The sequence below is a fragment of the Microcaecilia unicolor genome, chromosome 3, assembly GCF_901765095.1.
Source record: "Microcaecilia unicolor chromosome 3, aMicUni1.1, whole genome shotgun sequence".
Taxonomy (NCBI): domain Eukaryota; kingdom Metazoa; phylum Chordata; class Amphibia; order Gymnophiona; family Siphonopidae; genus Microcaecilia; species Microcaecilia unicolor.
Window position 1 is genome coordinate 268,785,742 of NC_044033.1, and position 20,217 is coordinate 268,805,958.

The 20,217-nt window shown below is 42.3% G+C and overlaps 1 protein-coding gene across 1 annotated transcript in view; it reads left to right on the forward strand.

Annotated features, from left to right (window-relative positions):
- PDE10A (phosphodiesterase 10A) overlaps positions 1-20,217 on the forward strand; it is a 464,736-nt gene that overhangs the window by 272,710 nt on the left and 171,809 nt on the right. Inside the window, 1 exon segment of the mRNA XM_030198081.1 lies at positions 12,731-12,851. Within this exon segment, the coding sequence (XP_030053941.1) occupies positions 12,731-12,851 (121 nt within the window).

Consider the following 20,217-nt stretch of genomic DNA (forward strand, 5'->3'; position numbering starts at 1 on the left):
AAATGAATATCATTGAATTTCTTGACTGGATGACCAGAGAATTGAATCAAGGATGTGCTATAGATGTAATCTACTTAGATTTCAGCAAACCTTTTGACACAGTTCCCCACAGAAGGCTCTTGAATAAACTTGACAGGCTGAAGATAGGACCCAACATGGTGAACTGGATTAGCCAGTGCTCTTCTCATAGTAAAGGAGTCACCGATCCAAGTTTTGGCATTCTGAAGAAGCTCCAACCTGATGCTTTGGATATGTTGCAAATGCTGTTCTTGTAATGTGGTTAGACCACATTATAAGGAGTTACAGTAGTCCAATCTTGACAACACTAAGGAATAGAGAAGGAGGTAAAGGCTGAAAGGATTAAGCAAGGGGTATATCACCCGCAAATTGTCATAATGCAAAGAATGACTTTTCTGCAAGTGAAGAAATCTGGGATAAGTGAAAGGATAAAGACTTATCTAAAATGACCCCAGGAATTTTAACAGAATCCTTTAATAGAATGGAAGGCCCCTGAATAACTAGTACAAGAGAAGAGGAGCAGGGGGTATTTCATGACAGGAAAATGGGACAGTGTCTGTCATAGCTGAATTAATCTTTAATCCATTATTTGATAACCATTCAGCAATAGTGGCTATCTTAGAAGAGAGAGATGAGATAACATGATTCAAATATATCAAGAGGAATAAGCAGCTGGATGTTATCAGCATATGTGTAAAATGTAAATCCTAAAGTTTGGATCAGGAAAATAAGTGGGACCATAAAGATGTTAAAACAGGGCCCAATATAAAGCATCGAGGCATACCATAAGAGACCATGTAGAAGGAAGAAGTAACTCCAGACCAGTGAACCTTAAAATACGTGGAGGGGAATAATTGAACGAGCAAAAGCAGTCTCGAACCATATTATCGAAAAAGATGGCCGGCCGTCTTTCCTTTCAATAATACGGTTGAGGCCAGCTAAATGTCAGAGATGGCCGGGTTTTTGATGGCTGGCGTCGGTTTTCATCGATAATGGAAACTAATGCTGGCAATCTCAAACCCGGCCAAATCCAAGGCATTTGGTCATGGGAGGAGCCAGCATTTGTAGTGCACTGTTCCCCCTGACATGCCAGGACACCAACTGGGCACTCTAGGGGGCACTTCTAAAAATTACCTTGTATGCTGAGCCCCCCAAATCCCCCCCAAAACCCACTCTCCACAACTCTACACCATTACCATAGCCCTTATGGGTGAAGGGGGCACCTACATGTGGGTACAGTGGGTTTTGGGGGGAGGGTTGGAGGGCTCCCATTTACCACCGCAAGTGTAACAGGTAGTGGGGGGGGGGGGGATGGGCCTAGGTCCACCTGCCTGAAGTGCACTGCACCCACTAAAAGCTGCTCCAGGGACCTGGATACTGCTGTCAGGGAGCTGGGTATGACATTTCAGGCTGGCAAAAAAAAATTTTAAGTTTGTTTTTGAAGGTGGTGACCATTGGGGGGAGTAAGGGGAGATCATCCCCAATACCCTCTGGTGGTCATTTGTCAGTTTGGGCACCTTATTTTAAAGTTTTTGGGGGGGGGGTTGGGTGGGAGGGGGTTGGTGACCACTGGAGGAGTAAGGGGAGGTGATCCCCGATTCATTCCGGTGGTCATCTGTTCAATTAGGGCACTTTTTTGAGACTTGGCCCTAAAAAACAATGGGCCAAGTGAAGCCGGCGAAATTCTCCTCAGAACCAGCCTTCTTTTTTCCATTATCTGCTGAAGCTGGCCATGTCTTAACAATGCCCCCATCCCGCCTCCGATACCCTTCTGAAACGCCCCCTTTAACTTTGGCCGGCTCTGCGATGGAAAGCAGTTGGAGCCGGCCAAAATCGGCTTTCCATTATACCGATTTTGCCAGCTTCAGGAGATGGCCGGCCATCTCCCGATTTGTGTCGGCAGATGGCTGGTGATCTCTTTCGAAAATAAGCTGGATAGAGGACTTCAATGATTGAGCTAGTCTGGAGATCTCAACAATACCTTGGAGAGAAAATTTATGAGAACTACTCTGTTTAGGAGGAAGCCAACAGAAACGTCAGAGTGAGAAGTAGATATACTTAAGTTGTAGATGATATATGAATATGAACCTCTGAAGCACTTAAAGCTCAAGCAGTAGATGATGAAGTGATTAAGGGAGCAGATGAAATATCCTATGTTTTACATATAAATGCATTTGGTAATTGATCTGCTGACAGAGCAGGGATAGAAAAAGCTTGAACAGAAGGGGTGTTCAGTTGCCTGACTAGTTTATAAAATCTAGCATGAGTAGTGTCTCTTTCAAATAATTTACAGAAATATCATCTTTTTTGCAGCAACAATAGCTATCTTATAGATATGAGCCTTCCCTCCTATACATTGCCAAACTAGATGGTGTGCAGAGCTTATGCCATCTCTGCCTATGGTGATGCAGCTGCCTTCGCAGAAGGTGGACACCATTAAGGTACCATGGAAAAGAGGGTCTAGAATGCACTATATAGATCTGAAGTGGAGCAACATTCTCATAAATAGCTTTCAAAGTATCATCCCATAAAGTATCCAGTTCAGGCAAGGAAAGAGAAGTGAAATTATCAGGAAATTGTATTCAACTAAATACTTTGCCTAAATGTTCTTTGAATGGTAATAGCAGTATTAAGGGCTGTGGAATGATAAGTGTTCGGGGGGGGGGGGGGGGGGGGGGGGGGGGGAAGTTCTGAATGAATGAAAGAAATGAAAATTTATGACAGGAACACAATCTGAATGTCGGCCATTTGGACACAGGGTAGATAGGACAATTTTTTAAAAAATGAAGGACGTGAAAGTCTTACATCTGGGGGGAGGGGTGAAGAGGAAAGCGGTGGGGTATCCGGATACTGGGCGTTAGGGCCACGGGGGTACATAGACTTTTGAAAGCCTTAAGGAACCCAAAGTGTGGGAAGGAGGAGGAAAAGGAGGGGAGGGAAAGGGGTGAGAGCATTAGGAACAGGGGAGGGGGCCCTGCCACACACTCTCATTCTCACACACACACTGTCACACAGACAGTCTCACTCTGTCACACACCCGCACATGCACTCTGGCTCTCTCTCTCAAACATACACACTCCCAGGAAAACCTTGCTAGTGCCCGTTTCATTCATTCCAGAAACAGGCCTTTTTTACTAGTGATAAGATAAAACAAAGGAAAGTAAAATAGTGATTTGATCATAGGACAGGAATAATATGAATATCATACAGAAGATGTTAAAGTATGAGATGCAATAAGTAGATCAAGGGCTTCCTGTGCAGAATGAGTAGGATCTGTCAAAAGCTGATGCAAGTTAGAATCATTTAGGAAGGTGACAAAATCCCACACCAAAATGTGAGGAATATTTGATATAGTAGTGTCCCTAAGAGCAATAGGATGAGCAGTCTCAAGAAGGTAAGGAAAGAGGAAATCAATCATAAAGAAACTGTTTGCATGCATAACCAGATCCCTTCACATTCAGTATAAGGTGATTATCATATAGTGCTGTTCAGCTAATCCATACATGCAAAATCTCATTATTTTTTGTTCACTATTCCAACCACCTCATCTTACTCTTTACTCATTCCTTATCTTGCATATATGGCTTGATTTTCTAACAGGGCACTCATAAAAAGTCCAAAAAAGTGCCTATTTTATAAAGACATCATAGCCAGTGGTTTTACCTTTATTAAAGAGGATCCCAGATCCAGCCCCAGTAGCACATAAATACTCATGCACAAATAGAAATTATATTTAAATTTATTTATTTTTTAATCAGCAGAGGAGTGTGGTAGCCGTGTTAGTCCACTCTTAAGGTTATCAATAGAAATCAAACAAAATAAAACATGGAAAAGAAAATAAGATGATACCTTTTTTATTGGACATAACTTAATACATTTCTTGATTAGCTTTCGAAGGTTGCCCTTCTTCCTCAGATCGGAAATAAGCATTTCCGATCTGAGGAAGAAGGGCAACCTTCGAAAGCTAATCAAGAAATGTATTAAGTTATGTCCAATAAAAAAGGTATCATCTTATTTTCTTTTCCATGTTTTATTTTGTTTGATTTCTATTGATAACCTTTTTTAATCAGAAAATTGCATTGATGATGAAACCATATTGAAAGGCAATTGCATATGATATGATCCTTTTGGTCTGAAGTACACCCTTCTGAAAAAAAAAACATTTTTACTTTAATCAGAACTTGTCATATTATTGCAAGCAGAAAGTGTAGTGTCTAATACCGCTTGTATATGTTGGATTTTGGTTTACTGATACTGAATAAGTGAAAAAAAAAAGAACTTGTCATATTATATTGATTATACATCTCGTAGTGTTGTTGGATATCTTGGGGTTTTTTCCCTCTCAGATAATTTTGGTCAACTTGATGTTGCCCATTGTTGGGGAAGTATGATATCCGGGGGGAGGGGGGGGGGGGGCTCTTCGTTGTCTTTTCAATCTCACTTACAAAATGTTATTCAGAAGGTTTTCTATCAATTAAAATTAGTGAGGGAGCTTTGGCGTTTCCTGACTGATAATTTTAGAACAGTGATTCAATCACTTATTAACCTTACTTTGACTACTACAATGCTCTGTATTTGGGTGTCCCCTTTTGTGCTCTGAGGGCATTGCATATAGCTCAGAATGCAGTGGCGTGCGTTTTGTCTGGTCTGGCCCAATCTACTCATATCTCTCCAGTTTTGAAAAGTTTACCCTGGTTGCCTGTGAAATGTAGAATTCAGTTTAGGATCTTGACGCTTAGCTTCAAAGCACTGCATGATGATGCTCCCAACATTTTTAGCCTCTTCCCTTCGTGCTTATCAGTCTTCACACATTTTGAGATCCGCAGAGAAATTGTTAACTGTTCTGCCGCTCCATTAGGTTAGGCAGAATAATTTTTTTAAATTTTGTTATTTTATTATTAGGATTTATTTACTGCCCTTTTGAAGGAATTCTCTCAAGGTGGCATACTATAGATCTTCAGTTCTCTCTCTTGCTAGTCCAATTTTGTGAAATACTTTACCTCACATAATATGACTTTTTTTTGCATTTTTGGAACTGTTTGAAAGCATATCTATTACTGAAATGTTTGCTGTTCTTTTAAGACAGGCCTTGACAAATTTCCTTGGGATTTAGGAGCCAGTGGCTGAGACCTTTCTCAATCCCTTTCTCCTGTCACCATTTTCACCATTGACATACAGAGTGGGACAGAGGGGGAGAGAACTATTCTAAGGTCTATATGAGCTCCTTCAGGGCCTGATTTACTAACAGGCTTATTTTCAAAAGAGAAGGGCGCCCATATTTCGACACAAATCGGAAGATGGGCGTCTTTCTCACAGGGTCGCTCAAATCGGCATAATCGAAAGCCGATTTTGGGCGTCCCCAACTGCTTTCTGAGGCGGGGATGACCAAAGTTCACGGGGGCATGTTGGAGGTGTAGTTAAGGTGGGACTTGGGCGTGCCTAACACATGGGCATTCTTGACCCATAATGGAAAACAAAAGGGCATCCCTGAGGAGCACTTGGACGACTTTACCTGGTCCTGTTTTTCTTACAACCAAGCCACAAAAAGGTGCCTAAATGACCAGATGACCACTGGAAGGAATCAGGGATGACCTCCCTTTACTCCCCCAGTGGCCACTAACCCCCTCCCACCCTCAAAATTTTTTAAAATATTTTTTCCAGCCTCAAATATCATACCCAGCTCCATGACAGCAATATGCAGGTCCCTGGAGCAGTTTTAGTGGGTGCAGTGCACTTTAGGCAGGCGGACCCAGGCCCACCCACCCCTACCTGTTACACTTGTGGTGGTAAATGCGAGCCCTTCAAAACCCACCACAAACCCACTGTACCCACATCTAAGTGCCCCCCTTCACCATAATGGCTATGGTAGTAGTGTACAATTGTGGGGAGTGGGTTTTGGGCGGCTCAGCACACAAGGTAAGGGAGCTATGCACCTGGGAGCAATTTTTGAAGTCCACTGCAGTGCCCCCTAGGGTGCCCGGTTGGTGTCTTGGCAGGTCAGGGGGACCAGTGCAATACGAATGTTGGCTTCTCCCACGACCAAAGGGCTTGTATTTGGTCGTTTCTAAGATGGGCGTCCATTATCGCCAAAAATCGGGGATGACCATCTCTAAGGACGACCATCTCTGAGGTCGACCTAAATTTCGCGATTTGGGCGTCCCCGACCGTATTATCGAAACGAAAGATAGACGCCCATCTTGTTTCAGGAAAACCTGAGTGCCCTTTCGATTATGCCCCTCTAAGTCTGTTTTTCATCATTCTTGTTCAATGGAAAAAGTAATCTTAGTAAATCAGGCTGAATGCCACTGGCAGTAATACATAACAACCTCCCTCCCTACCCGGCCATCACCCAGCCCAGCTCACCCTCTTGACCCCACCCCACAAATCGTCACCTGGTCTCACTCTTTCTTTCCCTCTCCTGGTCCTATCCTCACTGTCCATGCCCTGTGGTCACCCAGTCTGTTTTAGCCCAGTCTACCTTGCTTGTCTCCTTTCTCCCTCATGTCAGCCACCCCAAACCCTATCCATCATCCCAGGGTCAGCAGAGCACCTTTTTGTTTGGGGGGTTCCCAAGCTCCACCCCTTGCTCCACCACCAATCCTTCTCTCCTTCCCACCCAATACTCCCCCATAGTGTCCAGCATCTCTGTCCTTCCCGCTCTCTAATCACCCCCACCCCTGATCTCCAACATTTCTATCCTTCCCTCCTCCTCCTCTCTTCTTTTTTTACCCCCCTGCCATAGTGTTCAGCATTCCCTCCCCCCTTCAGCATATCTCTCCTTCTCTACCACCCTGCCACCACTAGGCATTTATTCTCTTACCTCACTCCCCTGGAGCAGCGACTCTTACCAGCTGCATAAGTGGCATTGCACAGCCGACTGGCAAATGGGACCTTGAGCATCTGTACATGCTCAAGGCCTGATGGCTCTTACATCCTCCAGCCTACCAACCTTGAACATGCGTAGATGCTTAAGGCCTCACATTGGCTGGCCACATGATGCCACTTTTACAACTGAAAGTTGCCGCCCTGGGGTGGTGAGGTAAGGGAGTAAACACCTTACAGTGAGAGAAGCAGCGAAGAAACCTTTTTTTTGGGGGGGGGGAGGGGTGCCAAGGCATTTGTGGCTCCCTCTGTTCTGAAGCCTTTGTCTCTTACCCCATCTAGCCCTCACCACCCAGGAGGACAATCAGCTGCCCCCCCCCCCAGCTTGTACTCCATCAATCAGGTAGCCAGCCTCTTCCACACATCCCCAGACAGCCACCCATCCCCCTCCCCAGTTTGCCCTCCCCCCTAACCCTTTCCTTAGCAAGGCTGTCCACTTCTGTCCTTCTCTCCCACTAGCCCTTGGAGCTGCCTATTACCCCATTGTCGGTAACAAAAACTTTTCCCGTGTATAATGTGGCTCTTACTGCAGGAACTCTTACACTGGCTTCGCGAGACTTGAGATCAGAGTGAGAGTTCCTTCATAGCGCGGCTCAGACTTATACAAAGCTGCGCAGAGAAGAGGAATTTCCTGCTTCAGCAGCAACAGCATAAGCCGAAAACACTTTTAAACTGGCAAAAAAATCCCAGGCACCAGGGACAAATTTCTAGTCGCCATGCTGACCTGGTGCCTGGGATTTATCAAGCCTTGATATAAGTATTTTGAAGTTTATTTTGGCTTATTTTTTATGCTCATATTTCATTTTATTGTCTGTTGTCCTGCACCTGATTGTGTATGTTAGTTTGTAAGCTGCCTAAATTGCTTAGACAGCCTGGGATATAAACAGTTAAAATAAAATAAATATTGGATTTTTTCAATATTGTAGAACTGAGACACCAGTTCTTAGATTCTTTGTGTGCACTGATTCTAAATTCTATCTGTTTAGCTGACTCTAGAACCTGTTTTCCAGTTGACTCTTTGCAGTTCTATTTCAAGGAAAGCAAATGTATTTCCCCTCTCATTTGTCAGATTTTCAATCATATGTAAGCAATCTAGAAATACCTGCTTGTGCAGCAGAACACATCTTACTGTGCGCACGGTAGCCACGTCCTCCCTAGTCAAAACAAAAACTGACGTCAGACACATACGTAGGGCATTCGTTTCCCTCAGGCTGTGAATGGCTGTTTATATTACTCACCACAGAAAAGAATGTCCTTCATGGCTGCTCCCTGTTCAGGGTGTTCACGCTTCATAGAAACTTCTCAGAACCCAGACCAAGGTTTGGGGATGCTTTCTGGTTTTTAGTGTAGAGTCCAGCCTGTAGACTGGATAAAGGTGATGACATGTTTGTAATTTTCTTTTTGGCCGAGTGCAATAGTGATATGTGGGGAATTTTGTGAAAGAGTCACTTGAAAATCTTTTACTTCAGGGTTATTTTATTTTTCTCCTCCAGGCTGGATAATACCTAACACAAATTTTACATCCACAGCTGCTTTCTGAGTGAACCTTTTGAATGTTGAAAGGAAAACTAGTAAAGTAGGATTAAATATGTATTTGATTCTGAAACTACATTCAGTATTTCTTTAAGTTATTTGTAAGCTAACATTTGGAACTAGAATTATTCACTGTCCAGGTTATAGCGTGGCTTTACAGGGGAGGTAGTACATGCAGATTTATCTCATGAATATTTATTAGTAACCACTAACAGGGTTAAACGTTCCTTTAATTAGTCACTTATGTATCAATCTACTATCTCATAGGACTAATGATTTCAATATTGTCTTATTAATATTATACACACAACAATATCACCAGTACCTATTGTTATTACATTTATTAGCTATCAAATCTTGCCATACAGAGGGAGTCACCATTGAAACTTTTTTTACTTAAATCAACTGAGCAAAATTGTGACAATGTCCAATACTCTGTGTTGTCCTCAATAATTTTAGAAATCTGAACCCGGTGGTTTAAACCACCTCCATATGTCCATAGATGTCCAAACAATGGCAACATTCCAGCATGTTCAACTTGTATAATCACATAGTCACTCTAATGTATGCATTTGACAATCAGGTGATACTCCAAACAAGACTTTTCTCAGCTGCATTATAAATCCAATTGACACTCTAATGTATCTGATTGAAAATCAGTTGATACTCCAATCATAAGCTCATTCCACAGCGTTCTCAATCTTGTATAACTGCTGAAATCAGTTCTTCTCTCAACGTTTCTTTTAGCAAGACTCCATCTGGATTATATTCACATGTTTCAATCCCATTCAAACATATATCAGACTGTTTACCTGAAGACAAATTTTAACCCGCCCCCTTAATGCTAACAGTAGAACTCACACAAACAAAAAATGAAGCCATCATTGCAGGGCTGTCTTATTCTTTTCTACTCCTGCTTCAAATTTGACAGTTTTTTTTTGTTCAAAATTTTTTTATTGCCTTTTATGAAAGTGCAAAGAACTTATGCGTATAAAACTGGCACAGAATAAAAGGAAAAAAGAAAAGAAAACTAAAACCATCAAACAATGACCAAAATAGTTTAGGAACTACAGCTATTGTTCCATGTGAGAATCATCATTGAAATATACCTGGCAAAAATACATTCACATGTATTTGTTTACTAAGGTGCGCTGAAAAATGGCTTGCGGTAGTGTAGGCATGGAGTTTGGGCTTGCGCCAATGCATTTTTCAGTGCGCCTGTGAAAAAGGCCTCTTTTTGCCAAAAATGGACGTGTGGCAATTAATCAAAATTGCCGCGCATCATTTTGGGTCTAAGACCTTACCGCCAGCCATTGACCTAGTGGGTAAAGAATTCGGGTGGTAATGACCTTCGTGCGTCAAATGCAACTTGGCGTGCGTCAGTTATGCGCGTCCAAAAATAAAAAATATTTTTCAGATGCACGCTAAAAATGAAATACCACAAGAGCCACACAGTAGTCGGGCAGTAACTCCATTTTGGCGTGCGTTGGTGCGTGCGTAGACACTTAAGCGGCTTAGTAAAGGGCACCATAGGCAGTTAAAGGTAACACGTTTTAAACAGTATGATATAAGTATTTGTATGAATATAATCCTTAGGGCCCTATTTCTAAGCTGCGCTGTAGGCACATAAAACTTTTTAGAATGCGCTAAAAATTAGGGTGCGCTAACCATAGAGACCATCCTTTATATTCCTATGGGTGTCTTGCTAATCTAACTACTTTTACCACAATTCAGTGTCCAGGTAGCTGGCAAGATCCCAAAACAGATTTTATGCTCCTTATGCCAGAAAGTAGTGCATTTTCCCAAGTCCATCTTAATAATGGCTTGTGGACTTTTCTTTTAGAAACTGTCCAAACCTTGCTAAGCTAACTGCTTTTACCACTATTTTCTAGCAACTAATTCAATTACACATTGAGTAAAGAATATTTTCACCGATGTGTTTTACATTTACTAGCTTCATTGCATGCCCCCTAGTCCTTGTACGTATTTTTGGCAAGAGTACACAAGCAATTTATATCTACTCGTTCCACTCCACTCAGTGTTTTATGGACCGCTATCATATCTCCTCTACTAAAATGTAGCAAATCACTTGTATGTTTTCCTCTCCTTCCCCTCATCCCATATTCTACCTTCCCCAATCCTAGTGCTTTTTGTTATCCTGTCTCTGATGTACACTGACGCCCTGGCATCTGATCTTCCCTTCATCCTGCACTCATAGTCATAGAAAAGGCATTTAGCGCAGCATCAGCTTCCTTTGCTGTGTGAGGCTGATCTTGCATTATAATTCTGTAATCTAGGGGGGATCGGCAAGGCTCATGGTGCAAGACTCAGCCTTATGTGGCAGAGGAAGCTATGTTATACATCCTTCTAATGATTGGGGGAAGGAAGATTAGTCGGGAAGGGGAGGTCTGGCTAGCACTGCATTAGAAATGGGGGAGCAGAGCACTGTATCAGGGATCAGGAAATGAGAGAACGTCCATGATACTACATTGATTTAAGGTCAGTGTTGGATGTTGAGCATAGGAGCCAACTTTTCAAAATGATTGAGGGTACTAAACCAATGGTAATCACTCATCCCTGTGCACAGTTAAAGAATTTGCTCAATATTGGGTGTGCTGAAGCACCACAGAGCTGGCTACTGTGATGGTGAGTGCATGGTCAGTGTGGACAATGTTCTGATCAAAGGTGTTAAGTCTCAATGAATTAGATGTAAGCTTCAATGCAATTTTTTTAAAATTTATAGCAGCAAGAGATCTATTGGCAGTATTAGTCATGAAGGCCAACAGAACTGATAACTTACAACAGGGGCATGGGCATTACATGGCCACCAGAGCTATTAAACATGTAAATTGATGGACCTTCTGCCCTCTCTGGAACTTTTTCTTTGTCTCCCCCCCCCCCCCCCCCCACTTTCCCCAACACACTTGCAATTCCAATACCACTTCCTTTTCTCTTCATTCCATTGTAGCCCAAACCCTGTTCTGACTGCTATGGTGGCAGCATTGGATTGTAAAGGAATACTTGCCAGGGAGTGAGCTAACTTGCATAGGATGCAGGGTCTAGGAATGTGTGTGAACTGCTTCACAATGCTTTGCTGCTCAGGGCCAGGACTTGATCCACGTCCTGTGGGAAAGAAAGTGTATGAGGGTGAGAAGGAGAAAGTGGATTATCAGGGGTCTGAGTTGGTGACCCAGTTTAAGAAGAAAAAATAAAGCATCCCATGGACTTTGTCTTTCATACCACTGGCTTATGCTTTTAAAATGATATCACACTGGAGAAACAGCATTAACAGACATGTCAACGAAAACATTACAGTTCTGCATGTTTATGCTTATGATTTATCTTAGAAGAACACATTTTTTAAAAATTTCAGGCAACAGGTGCAAAAGTTTCTGATTCAGGAAACAAAAGTCACTTTAATACAATGCATTTGTTATCAAAATCCCAGTTTAACCATTCTTCATCAACTGTGAATCCTTGCAGGTTTATGTAGCTTGCTCTTCATGACTTGCCTTCATAGACTTCATCTGTTGTGTGGTGTTGCAGCTCTCTGAGGGTCCCTTTTACTAAACTGCGTAGGCATGTACGCACATCAGTTTTGAACTATTGCCTGGCTACCACGTGGCCTGTGTGGTAATTTCATTTTCTACACGCGCCTACTACGCGCCCTGGAAACTTTCTGGTGCGCGGAGCTAAACATGCGGTAATCGACATTGTACGGACGCTGACAGTTGCCACCCAGTTAACCCATTAGACCTTACCACTAAGTCAATGGGTGGTGGTAAGGTTTCAGGCTCAAAATGGACGCGCACCAATTTTCATTTTGCTGTACGTCCATTTTCAGCCCCAAAAAGAGACCTATTTGTGCTCTGAAAATGGACCTGCGTGCTTCCAATACACATGTCTACACCAGTGCAGGCCATTTTTCGGCACACCTTAGTAAAAGGACCCCTGAGACTATAAAAGTGATTGTGATGTCACAATCACTAAACCCTAATTAGGGTTATCCACTCACACCAGGTTGACCGAACCAGCTTGAATTTTCACCTATGGATACATGGGCTTGAACTATGAATAGTTCCCCTATTCAGCATCATAAATCAAGCAGTCAGAAACCTAGGAATCTATCGGCCTGTTTGATCGACCTGGGGGGGAGTTGACATCCCTGATGTGTGAAGTATGTAGGCATAGGAAACAACTGAGTCTAAGAAACTGAATTTTATGCAGAGTTTCTACATATCTACAGCCTGCATTTGTAATCTAGTGTTAAACTTTTTCTTCTCTTTTTGCTCAGCAGTATCAGGATACAAAATAGCAAGGTGTGGTATATGAGCTAAACAGTTACATGGAACAACGCCTGGATGCAGGAGGAGATAAACAAATTGTACTGTATGAATTGAGCTGACATCATTAAACAGGTGAGAGAAGAAACTTGCAGTAAGCTGATCTTATAACCTTGGTCTTCGCCCCAGTTCTGAAGGCCACCAGCAGGTCAGTTTTTCAGCTCCCAATCCCAAGTATAAGGAAACAAGTAGGCAGGCGTATACTCACAAGATCCAGCACGGAGAAAAAAAAAAGAAGCAAATCACCAAAAGCTTTCATAAAAGTTGAATTTATTCACCACAATATCTTAATGTATTAACCTAGGTACGGGCTCATGAACTCCTTGATAACTGTAATCAGTTCAGAACAATATCTGCTTTACTAGTCTTCTATTTTTAAACTGCTACTGCTGTATATCTCCATATTATGTACTTGTTTTTTTATATATCTACTCAGCATAATGTGTTTTCTGGTTTTCAAGCTGTTTTACGTCCAGTAGGTAGAATGTTTAGACTGCACCACTGGGTAATATTAATTGTTTTAAAATTAATTTTCTTATTATTCTATAGATGTTTTATAGGATGGTTATTATTTTATATGTTTACATATGTGGTCTATATATTATTTATATAGCCTTTTGATTTTATGATTTACACATGTATTATGTGTCTTTTAGAGTTGGTATATCAAGCCCCTTTATGCAGCCCTTTAGGAGGGTGAAATACGGCTGTGTCGGGTTCATATATTTAAGATTTTGGGTGAATAAATTCTGTTTTTATGAAAGTTTTTTGGCGATTTGCTTCTTTTTTTTACTCCTCCATTGTTTGTGTGTGTGTGTGTATATATATATACCCAATGCCTAATACTCACCTCACAACACAACAAGAAAGAATTCACCGCCATTAACACACCAACTCTAACCTCCCTATTTCAGAACCCTAAAAATTCTTGAGTCACCATTGATCGACACGTAACACTAGAGAACCACGCGAAAAACATAACCAAGAAGATGTTCCACTCTATGTGGAAATTAAAAAGAATAAGACCTTTCTTCCCAAGGAGTGTTTTCCGTAACCTAGTACAATCAATGGTGCTCAGTCATTTAGACTATTGCAACGCACTATATGCTGGCTGCAAAGAACAAATAATCAAGAAACTCCAGACAGCCCAGAATACAGCAGCTAGACTCATATTCGGCAAACCAAAATTTGAAAGTGCCAAGCCCCTACGAGAAAAACTACACTGGCTTCCACTCAAAGAACGCATAACATTCAAAATATGCTCACTAGTCCACAAAATTATCCACGGAGACGCACCAGCATACATGTCAGACCTAATAGACCTGCCACCTAGGAACGCCAAATTATCATCTTGCACATTCCTTGATCTGCACTTCCCCAGCTGCAAAGGAATGAAATACAAAATAATGCATGCATCAAACTTTACCTTCCTGAGCACACAGTTCTGGAATGCACTACCACGCAGTTTAAAATCGACATTCGAAAGAACGAACTTCCGCATCCTACTGAAGACACATCTCTTCAATAAAGTGTACCACTAAGATCAACAAATGAGAAAAGGCACAACTCGCATATACACTTCAGAACTTGATTCTTAATATCTGCTTGTACACTGTGAAATCGTTTATTCTGTATGTTATACCTTCATCAAAATGACCAAAATCCTGTAATATCAAATGTTTACTTATTAACATTCTTCCACTAATCATGATGTATTGTAAGCCACTTTGAGCCTGCAAAGAGGTGGGATAAGGTGGGATACAAATGCAACAAATATATATATATTCATTATAGGTGTCCTCTATTGTTATGGGGCGGTGTAGGTAATGCATTCTTTGTCACTTGTGCTAGTATTTTTAAGGAAAAGTAGGCACTTCACTGAATAGGTGCAATTATGTATTTATTATTAGGATTTATTTACCACCTTTTTGAAGGCATTCACTCAAGGTGTGCAATTAGCACCTGTAGTAGGCAACTCCATTATAGAATTGCCCTCTTGGTGAAAAAGGAGTACTGTTTTCTCTTTACACTTTACTTTTGGTAGCCTAACAAAATAGGTCATTAGAAGTAGAAACATGAAATATAACTATATATGAACTCTAAGGCCCATGTAATCTGTCCTATTTACTTTCGGGGACAATGCAATAGACCTTAGTTGATCTGAATTTCTGGACCCTTTCTGCTTATCCTGAACTTTCTTGAATCCTATTATGTATGCCTTTGTCTCCTTCTGTTTCCTTTCAACCTTTCAATAATGACATATTTTTGATTTTACTCATGTATCATCCTTCTTTGATCCTCATATCATGCCTGTTTTACAGCTTCCTTCTGCAGTAAAAGGTTTGCTGCTTCTGCGTGATTATCATTTTAAAGAAATTTGAATACCTCTATTGTATTCCTATTGTGCGGTCTCTTCTGTAGGCTATACACATCTACTATAATAAAATGCAACCTCAACGTTCTGAGGACACTGACGTCACTGAAGTCAGTCAGACTCCCAGAACGGTTCATGGATTCATGGTGGTGAAGCCACTCCACTGACCTGTGCCCCGCCCTCGCGTCAAACGTCATGACGTCGAGGGCAGGAAAATAATACTCAACTAAACAAACGGTTCGCACCCACGTAGGGGGAGGAGCAGTAGGGAAACATGCGGAGCATGTTTCCCTACTCCTCCCCATGCCAACCCACCCACAGAAAGGGGACGCACCTCCAAAGCTCCGGAGTGCAAATGACTCCGGAGACCACTGTTCCCACATCCAAGACCCCCCCCCCCCCCCCGCGCACCAAACCTCAAAACATTCAAGCTGTTCCCTCATCAAACACCACCCCCCTCCCCGCGCACCAAACTTCAAAAAATACAAGCCCCGCCCAACAGATTAGTACACCCCCCCCCCCAAAGCTGCAGCTGAAAACAAGGACCTCCAACACTCCCCCGCAACAACCCCCTCCTGAGACACCCACCTTCGCGTTGCTTTGCCGGTGGGGGACCCGAAACCCCGCCAGCACAAGCCCTGTCTGCTCACTACGACGTCATCTTCGGCGTTCCTAGCCTGTGGAGGCAGGGCTTCTGTGCGTCTGACGTCCTGCACGTGCATGACGTCAGACGCACAGAACTCCGCCCTGCACAGCTACCAACGCCAAAGATGACGCCATAGTCAGCACACTGGTGGCGGGGTTCCGGGTCCCCTGCCGCCAAACCAACACGAAGGTGGGTGCGATGGGCACGGTGGGTCGGATGGCTGCGGCCGGCTGCATCGCCGTGGTGGGATGGCGCCGGGAGGGGGGCATCGCACCTCACAGGCAACAGCAAAATGAGGAAAACCTTGCTAGTGCCGTTTCATTTGTGTCAGAAATGGGCCGTTTTTACTAGTTTAGGAATAATATGGGCATATTAGAAGGCAGTGCATGCTATTTAGGAAACATGGTCCTTAGGAGGAGCATAATCAAAAGGGACGCCCAAGTTTTGCTGAGGACGTCCTTGCAAATCGTCCCGGCGAAGAGGCGGGGAAACCCGTATTATTGAAACAAGATAGACGTCCATCTTTCTTTTCGATAATATGGCAAGGTTGCCCAAATCCTGAAATTTAGGTCGTCCTTAGAGATGGTCGTCCCTAGACTTGGTCGTTTCTGATTTTCGGCGATAATGGAAACCAAGGACGCCCATCTCAGAAACGACCAAATGCAAGCCTTTTGGTCATGGGAGGAGCCAGCATGACATTTGAGGCTGGCATAGAGGCTGGCACAAAAGATTTTTAAAGATGTTTTTTGAGGGTGGGAGGGGGCTAGTGACCACTGGGGGAGTAAGGAGAGGTCATCCCCGATTCCCTCTGGTGGTCATCTGGTCAGTTCGGGCACCTTTTTGTGGCTTGGTCGTATGAAAAACAAGACCAGGTAAAATTGTCCAAGTGTTCGTCAGGGATGCCCTTCTTTTTTCGATTATGGGTTCGAGGACGCCCATGTGATAGGCACGCCCAAATCTCACCTTCGCTACGGCTCTGACATGCCCCCATGAACTTTGGTCATCTCCGCAATGGAAAGCAGTTGGGGATGCCCAAAATTGGCTTTCGATTATGCCAATTTGGGTGACCCTGTGAGAAGGACACCCATCTTCCGATTTCTGTCGAAAGATGGGCGTCCTTCTCTTTCAAAAATAAGCCTGTAGGTCATGAAGCCTTATTGCATAGGGCTTTTTGCTATAGGCCCGTGCACCATTGTTTGTACCCTTTTCTTCACTGCCTCTAATGTCTCTTAGGAATAGGCTGTTTGCAGTGACATAGGAAATATAAATGGCATAGTCTATGTTGTTACAAAATGAAAACGAGCAGAATAAACATGGCATTTCATGTTCTGTCATTTGCTGATAATAGTGCACTCTTTGGAAAAAGTGCACACAATATGGAATGAGGGCATACTATTTTAGAAAGAGTGTGCACTCTTTCCCAATAGTGAAACAACTACATAGGTGTGAACCATTGTGTATGTGCAAACTCTTATCTTCCAACTCCAAATCTCTTCAGTAGTTAAGTGTACGATCTCTTCGGTCCCTATTGCACTAATTGGTTCTACACATATTGACTCATTAGACTCATTACTCATTATTTAGAAATGCTTGATATACAACATATGCCAGTAATTGGCCTTTAAGTAGTTTACAAAATAAAACAAAGAGGCTGCCAGAGGGGGAAAAAAAACAGGCAGAATTTAAGAGAGTGTAGATGAGAGTAAAGAGATGTTTTTTTATGGCTGTCTTGAATTTGGTATAAGAGGGCTCGGACCGAATGTGTACAGGTAAGGAATTCCAAAGTTTTGGACCAGCATAGCTTATGGCAGTGGCACGGGTCACTGAAGGTGGGGGAACTTGAAGAAGGCCAGTTGCTGCTGAATGAAAGGGATGTAAGGAATAAGAAGATGGGGCAAGTAATCTGGAGAAGAGGGGATTTTTAAACTAGCATGAATAGCTTAAATTGAATAGGGATTGGTGGAAGTGTACTTAGCTGGATCAAGGGTTTCCTAACCAATAGAACATATCAAGTGAAATCAAATTTGAACATATCACCACCATGGAAAGCAGACTGTGGAGTACCTCAAGGATCACCACTATCACCACTCCTTTTCAACCTAATGATGACCCCACTAGCCAAGTCCTCATCCATTCAAGGCCTCAACCCTTTCATATACGCATACGATGTCACAGTTTACATCCCATACAAACATGACTTTACAGAAATCACCAAAGAAATCTTTCTCAGCCTAAACATCATGAAGTCATGGGCAAATGCATTTCAACTAAGACTTAACGCAGAAAAAACACACAATCTCATCCTCTCATCCCAATATAACACGAACAAACCCACCAACTTAACCACCTCAGACTACACCCTCCCCATCTCAGACAGCCTGAAATTTCTCTGAGTCACAATCAACCGAAACCTCATGCTAGAGAGCCAAGTGAAAACTACAATGAAGAAAATGTTCCACTCAATGTGAAAGCTCAAACGAGTGAAACCTTTTTTCTCGAGAGAAATATTTCGCAACTTGGTACAATCTATGGTACTAAGCCACCTAGACTACTGCAATGGTATCTATGTGGGATGCAAAGAACAAATCATAAAGAAACTCCAAACTGCTCAAAACACAGCAGCCAGACTTATATTTGGAAAAACAAAATTCAAAAGCGCCAAACCCCTACGAGAAACACTGCACTGGCTCCCAATCAAAGAACACATCACATTCAAAATCTGCACCCTGGTTCACAAAATAATTTACGGAGAAGCCCCAGGATACATGACAGACCTCATAGACCTACCAACCAGAAACACATCAAGATCAACACGAACATACCTAAATCTCCATCACCCAAGCTGCAAAGGACTCAAATACAAATCAACCTATGCATTCAGCTTCTCCTATATAAGCACACAACTATGGAACGCATTACCAAAAGCCATGAAAACAACATATAACCACCTGAAATTCCAGAAATTACTAAAAACTAACTTGTTCAAAAAGGCATACCCTAACGATCCAACTTAAATGCCTTAACCCAGCAACACAACAAAACCAAAGCTCATACTGGACATATTGGACTTTACCTAACTCTTCTTGTTACGATTCCCCAATGTGTCTGTCACACATGAACTTTACTTTACCACAACCTCACTTTGTATTTGTTATAACCGGTATTGGCGATTGCCTCTACAGTACTATGTCAGCCACATTGAGCCTGCAAATAGGGGGGGAAATGTGGGATACAAATGTAACAAATAAATAAATAAATTAGCGCTCATTATTGCTTGTTAGGTGCTGTTATCAATGGTGATTAGCTTGTGAATCCAATTAAGTTACGCATTGTTATGGAATACGCTTAGATTTCAGCATGGAATACCAGGTGCGCTATATAGAATCCAGCAGGTAAGGGTGAACTATATATGCCACCAGAAAAAGCTATCTTGGAATCATCTTTGACTCCAAACTGACTTTCGGCCCTCAGATTGTGCACGTGTTAAAAGTTGGAACTCTTAGACAACTAAGATCTATTCGGAGTTATATTGATTTTCTCCGCCCTATATACATTGCTGTATATACTTATGTACTTATGTACTTATGTTTTCTTGGTATCCCCCATAGATTATTGTAACATCGTCTATTATGGCATTCCTAAGTTCCAACTGCATAGTTTACAGACACTCCAAAATTCAATGGCCCGACTTTTATGCAAAACTCGCAAATTTGATCATGCTTCCTCTTACTTGTAAGTCTTCATTGGCTTCCCATCCACTACTGACCAATTTTCAAAACTCTCTGTCTTGCTCATAAAGCTCTTCACCTCAATACACTGTCCTAACTTTCCTCCTTAATTGTTCCCTACACTCCCAATCATCATATTAGATCTTTAGATGCAAACCGTCTCTTCCATCACCTCAAATTGCACATTACGAAACCACATTTTCTTCAGCTTTTTTTCTTTACAGCCCCAAAACTCTGGAATGACCTCTCACCCCCAATCAAAACCACGGCTTCCTTCCTCAAATTTAAGCAACTCTTGAAAACTCATTTCTTCCATCTGGCCTTTGGGCACCCAGCTCCCCTCGCCCGAAGGGGCCCAGACCTGTGGTCACTGGACCAAGCACCTTGGTCTCCTTACTGTTGTTTCCTTACCCCTTCCTTGAGCGAATGACTCTATCTTATCAAAACTGGTGTTCTTTTCCTTTTCTTTTCTTTTATTGTAATTTGTATTTTGTTAACTGCTTTCACCAACTCCATTGCTTTAGCGGTATATCAAGTTCCTAAATAAACTATAACTATACACTATTCAATGGTCCGCACTTAACGTTAGGCGTGGTTTATAGAATAACGGTTACACTCCGAAATCATGCCTAACTTTAGGAGCACCCATTTGTTCCAACTGAAACATGGTGCAAATGTGTGTGCATAAATCGG